Below are 14,219 nucleotides of genomic sequence, written 5' to 3'. Positions count from 1 at the left end.
CGTAGTATCTAAATGAAACTTTTTTTTAATGGGCTCTTCTATGGTAGTGCTATTTCATTCGGAAACTTTGTAATAATAACAACGTTGGTATTAAGCGCTTACTATGTGCCGAGCACTGTTCTAAGCGCTGGGGTAGGTACAAGGTAATCAGGTTGTCCCACGTGAGGCTCAGTCTTAATCCCCATTTTACAGATGAGGTAACTGAGCCACCAAGAAGTTAAGTGACTTGCCCAAAGTCACACAGCTGCCAGGTGGCGGAGCGGGGATTAGAACCCATGACCTCTGACTCCTAAACCCTGTTCTTTCCAGTGAGCCACGCTGCTTCTCTATGTCTACACCCAGATGATTATTTGTGGTATTTAGCGCTTCCTTTGTGCCAAGCATCATACTAGGCACTGGGGTAGATACAGGATAACCAGGTGGGACCATATGGGGCTCACACTCTGAGGAGGGAGAAGGGGTATTTCACTCCTGTTTTCCGGATGAGGAAACGAGACCCAAAAAGTTGTGACTTACCCAAGGTAACAACAGACAAGTGCAGAGCTAGGGATTAGACCCCAGTTCCTCTGGCTCCCAAGCCCATGCTCCTTCCACTTTTAGCCAAACTGTTTCCTTGGCACCCCACTGAAAGACATCTCAAAATATATAAAATATGTAATTTACCAGCTTAATAAAGAAATGAAGAACCGTGTGATCTTGCTGCAGTAGCTGGTTTGACAAGTGAACCGTGGCAGGAACCCTCTGAGAAGGCAGGCAAAAGCAGCAAGAATAATAATAATAATGTTGGTATTTGTTAAGCGCTTACTATGTGCAGAGCACTGTTCTAAGCGCTGGGGTAGCCTCCCCTGTGAGGCTCTCAGTCATCATCCCCATTTTGCAAACGAGGTAACAAGCACAGAGAAGTTATGTGACTTGCCAACAGTCACACAGCTGACAAGTGGCAGAATTGGGATTCGAACCCATGACCTCTGCCTCCCAAGCCCAGGCTCTTTCTACTGAGCCACGCTGCTTCTCTACCAATTGGTAACTCCGATTCTGGCTAAGCGAGCACACATATTCAGGGGATTTTTTTAAGGTATTTAAGCACATACTAGGTGCCACGCACTAGCCGGCCTCTGGGCACTGGTTTCAAGAAACGCCCTCCCGGCCCCCCCCAGCCACAAAGAGCAGCAAATATAAAATAGGCACAGAGGGAAGGAGCAGGCCGAAGCCGTGAGAAATCGTTTTACAACTGGCAAGAGCTGAGAACTAAGGGTAACGGTCACTTTACTCTGTATGAGGCCCTAAGTTCAGGCTAGAAAACATGGGGGCAAAGCAGTGAAACAGATACAAGATAATCAGGTTGGTCACAGACCCTGTTCCACGTGGGGCTCACAGTCTTAATCCCCATTTTACAGATGAGGTAGCAGAGGCAGAGAAGTTATGATTCGCCCAAGGTCACAGCAACCAGGGACTAGAACCCAGATCCTTCCGACACCTGGGCCCATGCTCTATCAACTAGGCCACGCTGCTTCTCACGTTTTGACTACATTTTTGCTCCATTACACGACCGCTGGTCTTCAAATTTTAAATCCTTACGACGATCTCTAGACCCACATGAGGCCAAAGGAAATGTTTTAGTAGCCATGTCGGTTTATAGCCTGACTCTCACTGCGGTCCTTCCACAATGAGAAAAGAATGCAGATGTCTTTGCGGGGTAGGAGTCCAATTTAAATTCACCCTAATTCACTCATTTTCATCCTTAGCGAAGGCCATAATTACTCCTGGCTCTCAGTAAGGCTCCGATACCTGTATACCTCATCCTTTCTGTAAGACCGCAAAAGGAGCCAGCCAATTTTCAACATATCTCAAACTCATCAGAACGGACTCATTCTTTTATAATGCCGAAAGACAGGATTTGTGGAAATTCAAATGAGCAAAATACCCATAAAATAAAACGATTTATTATGCAAACATTAAAAAAGTAGATACACAAATTGATAAGTTATTTTCAGTACTTGCATTGATTCTGAACCACACAAACACAAAATGCCTCTTCCTTCTCCCAGTTTAGGTTCTCGAGTTTTCTTACCACTGTGCTTTTACCTGAATTAAGCCATTAATGGTCATGAACACGTTCAGTAGCCGTCCCTTCCCTCCGCCACCTACACGCCTCCCACGTGAGGGTTAACGGTGGCCGGGTCCCCACTCTCGGAGCCATCGACAGAAGCGCGACAAGTCAGGATTGGTCTCACGATCTTATTTCGGGTTAGTAGTAAGGCTTCTCACTGGATCCCATCTTGAGGAAGGCAACCCTAGATTTGAGGAGTCCTCAGCTTGGGCCCAAAGAGCTCCCTTAATTACCACATCACCTACACACCGTTTCGGGCGAGACTACTTTTCCGAGTCGGAAACCCGCTGGTTTCAAAAACAGGCTCTTCCCTTGACTCGGCGGTCTGGGCTTACCCTAGAAGAGCCCCAAAGCTAGGGTTCTATGGCGCCCTCTTTTATGGCTACTTTACCGGGCCAGGCCATTACTCATTCATGGCCCGTGAGCAAGCGAGGAGATTGAGGTGGGCTATTTCACCCCAGCGGGCAACTCCCAAAAGCCCAGCGCCAGCCTCTGGGCACTGGGTTTCAAGAACACCCTCCCCGCCACCCGCCCCCGGCCACAAAGAGCAGCAAATATAAAAACAGGCACAGAGGAAGGAGCAGGCCGAAGCCGTGGAGAAATTATTTTACAACTGGCACGAGCTGAGAACTAAGGGTAACGGCCACTTTACTCTGTTCTGAGGCCCTAAGTTCAGGCTAGAAAACACGGGGGCAAAGCAATGAAACGACTGCCTTGGCTATCGTTTTACTCCACGTGGTTCTGCTCTCCTTGTGAAAGAGCTCCCACCACCGAGGAAACCTAGAAAAAGTCCGTAGAAGGCCTCTTAAAAGAACAGGGTTTCTATCCCAGATGTCAGAAAAATTAGCTGCACATCTTTCTAATAATGGGTGGGAAGATAAGTCATGACTTGACATAAAAGCAGAATGAAACTTCTACAGGCTCATCCTGTAACTATCGTCATGAAATAACCTGCGCCGCGTGACATCCTCAAGGGGACCCCCACCCACTGGGAGTTTGTACTCACGGTCAGCCCTAAAGCCTCATCCCTTTTCACCCTAAATACACTTTGGTGTCACAGGGATTTTTGCTGCAGCCTGGATCAGGTGAAGAATTCAGTGAAGTGGGAACACCTGACAAACGCCCTCTCTCTCACTGGTCAGAAAGGTGCCAGGTTTTTTGTCGGACCGAAATGCCCGCACCTAAAAACCTGGCCTTTCCTGCAAGACATCTTTTCTGGAGTGAAGAGCAACCAGCAGGGGTGGCGGGAGGGAAGCGGAGGAAGAGAGAAGTTCTTTCGAAAGTCAGCATCGCCCACACTTAACAAGGATTTTATGAATGAGATCTGGACTGGCAGGCACCGCTACAGAACTCGGAGGCACCGCTAAGCGGCCTGGTGGCTACGCGTTCACGTACGGGTGATTTTGTCAGGAGGCATAAATCCTGTGTCTCCCAGCATCCTGAGGGCCACTCTGCCGTTAGGATGGATCACCAGGTGGGTTATACTGCCATTGTTGAGGGACATCCGGAGCCAGCCTTCAGGAGGGAACTGTAAAGCTCTTCAAATAAAAGAAAAAGGTTGGTTGGAAAAACCCCTGCAGGTGGAGCACATTCTCCAACAGCTCTTAGCTGTCACTTCTACGCTCTTTATTGGAGAACTAAACGTTTACCGCCCCGGCCCTCCCTGGTCCAGAGCGACGGCGGGGAGAGGAGGAGATCGGGTCACCTTAGCAGGCGGACTGGCCGAAAGAGTTCTATCCTTTCCAAAGCTGGTTTGCGGGAGCAACGGCTGGGTCTGATTAAGGCTGACGAGATCCCATCCGAGATTAAAAATGGAAAGCCAGCTATCGGCATGTTCCCCACAGCGCCCTGGATAATAACCTCAATGCAAGGGAACAGATGTGCTCCATTTAAAAAGGCGTCACGGGTTGTGGATGACGGGGCCCGTAAGCTAGGACTCGGGCATTTGGGCCTGCCTTGGTTTGTTTCCTTTCCAGCTGAATCTCTTCCACGGCTTTCTGCACTGTGTGGACACAGACACAGATGGATGGGAGGACAGTGGCAGGTGGAGGAGACGAGAACCCATCCTGGCTGCCGAAAGGCATCGTATGGAGGACGTTGCAGAAGAAATAATAAACTCACTTTCTGCACCTGTCCGCTAAAGCCGAAAGATTCAAACGCTCCCTGGGGCGCACTCTCCAAGCCCCTAAGAGTCGCAAAGGGACCAAGGCAAAATGGCTTCTGAGATATTACTAGCCGGCAGAGGACCGATGAAGATTTCTCTTCGTTAGAAGAAACAACGATTAACGGCCGAATGAGTCACGGGGGGGGGGGGGGGGGTTGTCTTCTTTTTGGCTTTGGTTTAGGTGTTATTTTTAGAATCTCTACTTTCCGTAAGTGAAGATCAACTCCAAATCCACACACAGTAAGTAATCCTCTAATCCTGCAGCCTTTGGGCAAGTGCACAGTCACCAGGCATCGTCACCTCAAGCTGCTATAAATCTTGATCTTGCCCATGTCCTCTCCTGGCCTGGAACTCCCTCCCCTTCATATACGACAATCTCTCCCCACCTTCAAAGCCTTATTAAAATCCCATCTCCTCCAAGAGGCCTTCCCCGACTAAACCCTCATTTCCTCAACTGCCCCACCCTTCTGCATCACTCTTGCCTTTGGATTTGTACCCTTTACTCATCCCGGTCCCAGCCCCACAGCACTTGAGTACCTAGCCATTAAATTGATTTTAATGTCAATTTCCCCCTCTAGACTGTATGCTCCTTTCGGGAGGAGAATGTGTCTACAAATCTCTTATGTCAAACTCCCCGAAGCTCTGCACACAGTAAGCGTACGATAACTACGGACAGGGAATGTGTTTACTGTTCTATTGTACTCTCCCAAGCGCTCAGTACAGTGCTCGGCATACGATAAGCACTCAATAAATATCCCGACCGATGATGGCAAAGCCCGGTGACCCCTTCCAAGTTACCTGCACACAATGTAACGGATCACGTTGGCATGACAGATGAAGATCTCGTAGCTGTCTTCCTCCTGCTTGGCATCAGCCCTGTGGATGTAGTTCCGGAAAGCAGCCTCGATTCGGGCCCCGTCCTCGTAATACTGCTAAGGACAGACAGTGGGGAATCACAGACTGAAATGGTGGCAATCGGTGAAGGCCTTGCTTGTGGTGCTTCGCAGAGGGAGGGGAAATAAGGTCTGCAGGGAGTGAGGGGAGATTCAGAAACGATGGCTCCTCCAACCCAAACCAGAGGGCAGGGATATGAGGTACGCAAGGCGGCGGCCGGCAGGGCGGAACAAACCAAAACCAAGGAACATTAGGTGGTGAGAAAGGAGACCCTCTAGTCCTCTAAGCTCCTGGAGGGCAAGAAGTGTGTCTACCTACTCTATTTTTTTTTTTTATGGTATTTGTCGGGTGCTCACTATGTGCCAGGTACTGGGGTAGATACAAGCTTATCAGGTTGGACCCAGTCTCGGGCCCACCCAGGGCTTCACAGTCCTTAATCCCCACTTTACAGGTGAGGGAACTGAGGCACAGAGAAGTCCAGTGACTTGCCCGAGGTCACACAAAGACACGTGGCGGAGCTGGAATTAGAACCCAGGCCCTTCCAGGCCGGTACTTTATCCCACGGGCCCAGTTTTATCCAGAGTTGATGGTATTAGGTCACCGTACTTCTCTACTACTCTAACACTCTATTGTATTGTATGAGCCCAAGCGCTCAAGAGAGGGTTCTGCCCAAAGGAATGTACTTCAGTAAATACCTTGACTGCGAAGAGACAATCTCCAGTTGTGAGCGGGGAATGTGTCTACTTATTACATTGTACTCTCCCAAGCGCCTAGTACAGTGCTCTGCACACAGTAAGCGCTCAATAAATACAATTCAGTGAACGAATGGAGGGCAGACAGGGGAAAGTTTTTCAAAGGCAGAGAAACATAAAGCTAGTTGTTCTCCCGGAAAACACCCACAAAAAAATGGCACTTTACCACAGCTTCTGGTTTCCAATGAGAGACGGGAGGGTCTGGTTCAATAGGTGCTCCTTCTCTCAGCAGGTCAGTGCTGATTTTCCTCACCCCTAACGGGAAAAGACCAACACGGGCAGAAAGCTGAGGAAGGCGTTCCGGCTACGTGACCTGCCAAATTACCTCACGTCCGGAACTTCAGTTAAAACAATAATGAGGAATGTTTTTCTGAGGTGTTCGAATTAGTACCTGGAGACTCCCAAGAGTACTCCCTCAAGTCACGTTTTCCCTCGCCTTTCTGTCTGTCCACCACCTCCCACGACAGGAGGAAGGGACACCCACTGAAACCTGAAGAAGGTAGAAGCGGCAATGGTAACGGTATGTATTAAGCATTTACTGCAGGCGGACCACTGGAGGTTCAAAATGGAAGTGGGCAGCCTGAAAATATCAGCAGTGTTTTTGTTCTTTGGCTTTTTGTTGTTGTTGTTCATTTGTTTGTTTTTGTTTTTTTACTATGTGCCAGGCACTGTACTAAGAGCCACGGTAGACACAAGCCAATCGGGGATGGACCGGAATGGATGTTAAACCCTACATCCCTAAAGACGAGGAACAATGTCAAGAAACGCAACCGTTCTATGTCTCCTCCAAGCCCCACCCTCAAAGACTAAATTCATTACCCTATTTATTTTGTTAATGAAATATACATCACCTTGATTCTATTTATTTGCTATTGTTTTAATGAGATGCTCTTCCTCTTGATTCTATTTATTGCCATTGTTCTTGTCTATCCACCTCCCCCGATTAGACTGTAAGCCCGTCAAAGGGCAGGGACTGTCTCTATCTGTTACCGATTTTACATTCCAAGTGCTTAGTACAGTGCTCTGCACATAGTGAGCGCTCAATAAATACTACTGAATAAACACTGAGCTGAATGGACCACTGCTTTCACTAGTGGAATTGCATATGATCTTCAAGCACTTGATCCCCAGTCCCACAGCGCTTATGTACGTATCGGTAATTTTATTTCTATTAATGCCTGTCTCCCCCTCTAGACTGTAAGTTAATTGTGGACAGGGAATGTGTCTGCTATATTGTTCTACGTATTCTCCCAAGAGCTTAGTAGAGTGCTCTGCAAACAGTAAGCACTCAAATATGACTGACTACTCATCTCACCTCCCACCTCACCGCATTTATAATAATGATGCTGGTATTTATTAAGCACTTAGTGTGTGTCAAGCACTGTTCTAAGCATGGAGGGAGATACAGGGTAATCAGGTTGTCCCACGCGGGGTTCACAGTCTTCATCCCCATTTTCCAGACAAGGTAGCTGAGACACAGAGAAGTGAAGTGGCTTGCCCAAGGTCACACAGCAGAAAATATTAATAATAATAATAATGCTGGTATCTGTTAAGTGCTTACTATGTGCAAAGCACTGTTCTAAGCGCTGGGGGATATAAGGTGATAAGGTTGTCCCACGTGGGGCTCACAGTCTTCATCCCCATTTTACAGATGAGGGAACTGAGGCAAAGGGAAGTTAAGTGACTTGCCCAAAGTCACACAGCTGACAAGTGGCAGAGCCGGGATTAGAACCCTCGACCTCTGATTCCCAAGCCGGGGCTCTTTCCACTAAGCCAAGCTGCTTCTCTAGGTACCTAACATCCTTACACCCCGTCACTTCCCCTACCCGTAATTTGAACGTCTGTCTCCCTGATGTCCTGAAAGTTTTGTGAGAGCAGGAATCGTGTCTGCCTACTCCATTAGACTCTCCCGACAGTTAGTGCAGTGCCCTGAACATAGTAAACGATGATTCTCCCTCAATAGCAATAAAGTTCCCGAAATGGCCTACCGGGCAGGTACTTGCTGATTATGTCCGTGGTCTCGGCAGCTCGGGTCATAGAGGAGTGGACGATCTTGTCAAACTTCAGCCCCAAGGTCGCCAGGCGGCGCCCGGTTAGTTCAGCTTGCTCACGACCTGAGAATTGAACTTTGCCTTAGTCCGGTTCCTTTATGTGAAACGGCAGCACGTACTACCAGACCGGTAATTTGGCGAAATCAATTTCCTTTTAACCTTGTTGTGGGGTGGAGAGGACACAGCTAACCCCCTTAGCAAAATAATAATTACAGTATTTATTAAAGGGCTCACTATGTGCCGGGAACCGTACTAGGCTCACTCTACTCTAGGCTTCAAGGCTCTCCATCCCCTTGCCCCCTCCTACCTCTCCTCCCTTCTCTCTTTCCACCACCCACCCCGCACGCTCCAATCCTCTGCTGCCCACCTCCTCACCGTCCCCCGTTCTCGCCTATCCCGGCGTCGACCCCCGGGCCACGTCCTCCCGCGGTCCCGGAATGCCCTCCCTCCTCACCTCTGCCAAACTCATTCTCTTCCCCTCTTCAAAACCCTACTGAGAGCTCACCTCCTCCAAGAGGCCTTCCCAGACTGAGCTCCCCTTTTCCCTTTGCTCTCTCTACCCCCCTTCACCTCTCCGCAGCTAAACCCTCCTTTCCCCCCTTTCCCTCTGCTCCTCCCCCTCTCCCTTCCCCTCCCCTCAGCACTGTACTCGTCCACTCAACTGTATATACTTTCATTACCCTATTTATTTTGTTAATGAGATGTACATCACCTTGATTCTATTTATTTGCTATTGTTTTAATGAGATGTTCATCCCCTTGATTCTATTTATTGCTATTGTTCTCGTCTGTCCATCTTTCCCGATTAGACTGTAAGTTCAGTCAAAGGGCAGGGACTGTCTCTGTTACCGATTTGTACATTCCAAGCGCTTAGTACAGTGCTCTGCACATAGTAAGCGCTCAATAAATACTACTGAATGAATGAAGTACTTAGTGCTGGAGTGAGTGGATACCAGCAAATCGGATTGGACACAATCCCTGTCCCACGTGGGGCTCATGGTCTCAATCCCCATTTTACAGATGAGGTCACTGAGGCCCAGAGAAGTGAAGTGAAGTGAAGCATTCTCATGTAACACAGGAGCATTCCGGAGATAAATATGGACAGCGGGTCATGCCAGACCCCAGGGCCACCGGGGCGGGGGTGGGAGGGAGGGTGTCGAAAAACACATCCACCCCACTTACCTTTAACAGAGGGAGCAGAAGGGCCGGGGCACTGCAACAGTGCTCTGTACATAGTAAGCGCTCAATAAATACTATCGAATGAAAGAATGAATAGGGACGGGCAGGGCTGAGGTTAAAACCGGCACAGAGTACAGAATAAATAAGCGGTTAGAGCCCACTCACCCAGCGGCGTCAGAGTTCTGTCTTTATCAAGACAACCGTCCAGATTATATTGGGAATGCCGAATCAAAAAGATGTGCCTGGTGGCCTTGGCTTTATGGTGCTCTAGTTTGGATGCCAGCTCCTCTTCTCCAGTCTCTGTATTTCTTTTCCTCAGGTTAATCAGAGATCTCGGTTCTCGCCTATCATTTAAAAACAAGAACATTTGATTGTCTTAGGTTGAGCGGGGAATGAGTCGTGTGAATTGTAGGAAGACAGGTGATTCTTAAGTTAGATGATAAAATAACTAGTCAGAATAATATAGTCCTTGGGAAGCCCTTACTAGTGCCAAGCATTACTAGTGCTGGAGCCGATGCAAGACAGCATATGGGAAGCAGTGGGGCTTGGTGGAAAGAAGCCGGGCTTGGGAGTCAGAGACTGTGGGTTCGAATCCCGGCTCTGCCACTTGTCAGTTGTGTGACTTTGGGCAAGGCACTTCACTTTTCTAGGCCTCAGTTACCTCATCTGCAAAATGGGGACTAAGACCCTGAGCTACATGTGGGACAACCTGATAACCCTGTATCTACCCAAGAAGGAGCGTGGCTTAGTGGAAAGAGCCTGGGCTTGGGAGTCAGAGGTCATGGGTTCTAATCCCGGCTCCACAACTTGTTGGCTGTGTGACCTTGGGCAGGTCACTTCACTTCTCTGGGCCTCAGTTCCCTCATCTGTAAAATGAGGATGAAGACTGTGAGCCCCAGGTGGGACAACCTGATCACCTTGTATCCCCCCCCAGCACTTAAAAGAGTGCTTTCCACATGGTAAGCGCTTAACAAATGCCATTATTATTATTACTTAACTTCTCTGTGCCTGTTACCTCATCTGTAAAATGGGGATTAAAAGTGTGAGCCCCAAATAAGACAACCTGATCACCTTGTAATAATAATAATGTTGGTATTTGTTAAGCGCTTACTATGTGCAGAGCACTGTTCTAAGCGCTGGGGTAGACACAGGGGAATCAGGTTGTCCCACGTGGGGCTCACAGTCTTCATCCTCATTTTACAGATGAGGTAACTGAGGCCCAGAGAAGTTAAGTGACTTGCCCACAGTCACCCAGCTGACAGGTGGCAGAGCTGGGATTCAAACTCATGAGCTCTGACTCCAAAGCCCAGGCTCTTTCCACTGAGCCACGCTGCTTCTCATCCCCCCAGCGCTTAGAACAATGCTTGCACATAGTAAGCGCTTAACAAATACCACCATTATCATTATTACCCCTGTGCTTAGAACAGTGCTTGGCACATAGTAAGCACTTACCAAATACCATTATTATTATAATCAGATTGGACACAGTCCCTGTCCCTCATGGGGTTCACAGTCTAATGGGGAGGGAGCACGGGTATTTAATTCCCATTTTACAGATCAGAAAACTAAGGCAAGAAATCAAGTGACTTGCCCAAGGTGACAAAACAGGCACAAGGCAGAGCAGGGATTCTAATCCAGGTCCCCCAACTGCCAGGCCAACACCCCTTCCACTTCGCCATGCTGTTCTGCAAATGACACGGATGGGTCTGAAGTTGTTGCCAGACCACCTGTTCTCTAATCCAACCCTACGCTGCCTCTTTGAACTTGGTAAAGGGGCTGAAACGCCACATCCCAGTTTCCCATAGAGAAGCCATGGATATTAAAACCCTAGAAAAGTCTTAAGGTTTTCACCCCAAAAGGGCTGGCCGAAAATTACAAGTCTGTTACCTGTAAAATCATTATTTCCTCATATAACCTGGCTCAGTGGAAAGAGCCGGGGCTTGGGAGTCAGAGGTGATGGGTTCGAATCCCAGCTCTGCCACTTGTCAGCTGGGTGACTGTGGGCAAGTCACTTCACTTCCCTGAGCCTTGGTTCCCTCATCTGTAAAATGGGGATTAAAACCATGAGCCCCACGTGGGACAACCTGATTACCCTGTATCTACCCCAGCGCTTAGAACAGTGCTCTGCACATAGTAAGCGCTTAACAAATACCAACCTTTTTTTTTTAAACTTCTCTGGGCCTCAGTTACCTCATCTGTAAAATGAGGATTAACTGTGAGCCTCACGTGGGACAACCTGATGACCCTGTATCTCCCCCAGCACTTAGAACAGCACTCTGCACATAGTAAGCGCTTAACAAATACCAACATTATTATTATTATTACATACAAGACATGCAGAAACCTCTGTCCCACTGTCACTCGATCCCAAACTGGTGCAATCGCCCTCAACATACGAGTCATGACAAAAAGACGCTTAATGCAGTGCTCTGCACAAAGTAATCACTCGATAAATAGTGGGGGTTGATCGGACTCCTGCACTACTGTTCAGCACAATCGTGGGAACTGTACGCACCTGCATTCTCTGTGCCTGACACCAACTAACCTCCCTTAGCAGCATGGCTCAGTGGAAAGAGCCCGGGCGTGGGAGTCAGAGGTCATGGGTTCGAATCCCAGATCTGCCACTCATCAGCTGTGTGACTGTGGGCAAGTCACTTAACATCTCTGTGCCTCAGTTACCTCATCTGTAAAATGGGGACTAAGACTGTGGGCCTCACGTGGGACAACCTGATGACCCTGTATCTCCCCCAGCGCTTAGAACGGTGCTCTGCGCATAGTAAGCGCTTAACAAATACCAACATTATTATTATTATCCTGATCACCCCAGTTGTCATGACACTGCAATGGGCTGGAGGCCAGAGGGAAGGGGGTATAGGAGACCACTCTGGTAAGCCCCAGGAATGTCCCTTCCCCAACGAGCCGGTAAATTATTTCAGTTTTTTTTTTAATTCTTGTACTAACGTGTCTCAGAGGAAACCTAGTGGATAAGCTGCCTTCCTGGGGCCCAACGGCTCTAGGAGAACCCAGGGGTTCACGGGAAAAAGGGACGAGACAAAACCACCTCTAGGCTTAAAAGCAGTTTGGTGTAGTGGAAAGCCCACACAGCCCGGGGCAGCAGGAGGAGATCTGGGTTCTAATCTCGGCTCTATCTCTGGCCCTGCTGTGTGACCTCGCGCAAGTCACGACTTCTCTCAGAAACAGGGTGGCTTAGTGGAAAGAAGAGGGGCTTGGGAGTCGGAGGTCGTGGGTTCTAATCCTGACTCCGCCACTTATCTGCTGTGTGACCTTGGTCAAGGCACTGCTCTGTGATCAGTTACCTCATCTGTAGAATGGGGGGTAAGACTTTGAGCCCCACGTGGGACCATCTGATGACCTGTATCTACCCCAGTGCTCAGAACAGTGCTTGGCAATAGTAAGCACTTAAATACCATAATTATTATTACTGTCTGGGTCAGTTTCCTCATCTCTAAAATGTGGTTTAAATACTGGTTCTTCCTTTCCTCATACTGTGAGCCCTATATGGGGCATCCTTCCTCTTACACTGCAAGCCCCACATGGGGCAGGGAGTCTGATCAGATTGTATGGCATCTACCTCAGCGTCTAGCAGAGTCCTTGCCTCTAGTAATCATTTACCAATGAGCACAATTAGTCGCCCTCTTATTAAGTCTAGAGAAGCTGCGTGGTTAGTGGCTAGAGCACGGGCCTGGGAGTCAGAAAGTCATGGGTTCTAATCCCACCTCCTCCACTTGTCTGCTGGGTGAGCGTGGGCAAGCCACTTCACTTCGTTTGGACTGTGAGCCAGTTGTTGGGCAGGGATGGTCTCTATCTCTTGTCAAATTGTCCATTCCAAGCGCTTAGTCCAGTGCTCTGTACACAGTAAGCGCTCAGTAAATACAAATGAAGTGAAACAGTGTGGCTCAATGCAAAGAGCTCGGTCTTGGGAGTCAGTCATAGGTTCTAATCCCAGCACTGCCACTTGTCAGCTCTGTGTGCTTGGGCAAGTCACTTCACTTCTCTGTGTCTCAGTGACCTCGTCTGGAAAATGGGGATGAAGACCGTGAGCCTCATGTGGGACAACCTGACTCCCCTGTATCTCCCCCAGCGCTTAGAACAGTGCTCTGCACATAGTAAGCGCTTAACAAATGCCAACATTATTATTATTAGAGCAGTGCTCGGCCCCTCGTAAGCGCTGCAGAAATACCCACTCCTGGGCCTCAGTGACCTCATCTGTAAAAGGGGGATGAAGACACTTTGCTCCACGTGGGACCACCTGATCCCCTTGGATCCCCCCCCCCCCCCCCGAGCTTAGAGAAGCAGCGTGGCTCAGTGGAAAGAGCCCGGGTTTTGGAGTCAGGGCTCATGAGTTCGAATCCCAGCTCTGCCACTTGTCGGCTGTGTCGGCTGTGTGACTGTGGGCGAGTCGCTTCACTTCTCTGGGCCTCAGTTCCCTCATCTGTCAAATGGGGATGAAGACTGGGAGCCCCACGTGGGACCACCTGATTCCCCTCTGTCTCCCCCAGCGCTTAGTACAGTGCTCGGCACCTAGTAAGCGCTTAACAAATACCAACATTGTTATTATTATTAGAGGAGCGCTCGGCCCCTCGTAAGCGCTGCACAAATCCTCCCCTCCTTCTCATTATGATCTGCGAGAGGGCGAGAAGGGCGGCCGGGGGGGGGTGGGGTGGGGGAGGGGGTGACGTCAGGCCGCGGGGGTGACGTCACGCCTCCGGCCTCGACGCCTACTTGTCCCAGTTGGAGTCCCAGACGCCGAGTCCGCCGGGCCCGCCGAGGGGGCCGCCATCGCCGCCGCCGCCGCCGCCGCCTCCGGCCCGCTCCGCCCCGCCGTCCCCGCCCCCGCGAGGCTTCCCCACGGCCACCGCCGAGAAGATGACGGCGGCCGAGCCCCCGGCCAGCCCGCAGGCCGCCAGCTTCAGGGCCTGCCGGAACGCCATGCAGCCGGCTTGCCTCGGCCCGGCCCGGCCCGCCTCACCCCGGACGACGGACGACGGACGACGGCGCCCGCCCGGGGACAAACTTCCTCAGCCGACGCCCGACGCCGCCGCGGGGGGG

At 49.8% G+C, this 14,219-nt stretch overlaps 1 protein-coding gene across 2 annotated transcripts; it reads right to left on the bottom strand.

Moving 5' to 3' along the window:
• Positions 1–1,923: 1,923 nt before the first annotated feature.
• On the bottom strand, positions 1,924–14,131 carry PGAM5 (PGAM family member 5, mitochondrial serine/threonine protein phosphatase). 2 transcript variants are annotated; one of them, XM_029058254.1, is made up of 6 exons: positions 13,893–14,131; positions 9,315–9,493; positions 7,909–8,034; positions 6,087–6,175; positions 5,073–5,206; positions 1,924–3,648 (listed from the first exon to the last, which is right to left on the bottom strand). In XM_029058254.1, exons 1-6 carry the CDS (start codon positions 14,099–14,101, stop codon positions 3,498–3,500), a joined length of 888 nt encoding a protein of 295 aa, XP_028914087.1. In that variant the 5' UTR covers positions 14,102–14,131; the 3' UTR covers positions 1,924–3,497. The 2 variants fall into 2 exon arrangements, with proteins under 2 accessions (XP_028914087.1, XP_028914088.1); XM_029058255.1 differs by having other exon boundaries at positions 5,073–5,203.
• Positions 14,132–14,219: the final 88 nt, after the last annotated feature.

The sequence above is a fragment of the Ornithorhynchus anatinus genome, chromosome 2 (genome assembly GCF_004115215.2).
Source record: "Ornithorhynchus anatinus isolate Pmale09 chromosome 2, mOrnAna1.pri.v4, whole genome shotgun sequence".
NCBI lineage: Eukaryota > Metazoa > Chordata > Mammalia > Monotremata > Ornithorhynchidae > Ornithorhynchus > Ornithorhynchus anatinus.
The sequence above is the reverse complement of the archived record's forward strand: the minus strand, read 5'-3'. Positions and strand labels throughout refer to the sequence as shown.

Coding starts and splice junctions, on each gene's coding strand:
- PGAM5 (XM_029058254.1), bottom strand. CDS start 14,101: ATGGCGTTCCGGCAGGCCCTGAAGCTGGCGGCCTGCGGGCTGGCCGGG. Junction 8,035..9,314: donor CAGAACTCTGACGCCGCTGG/GTGAGTGGGCTC, acceptor TTCAATTCTCAG/GTCGTGAGCAAGCTGAACTA. Junction 5,207..6,086: donor ATTGGAAACCAGAAGCTGTG/GTAAAGTGCCAT, acceptor GTCTGTCCTTAG/CAGTATTACGAGGACGGGGC.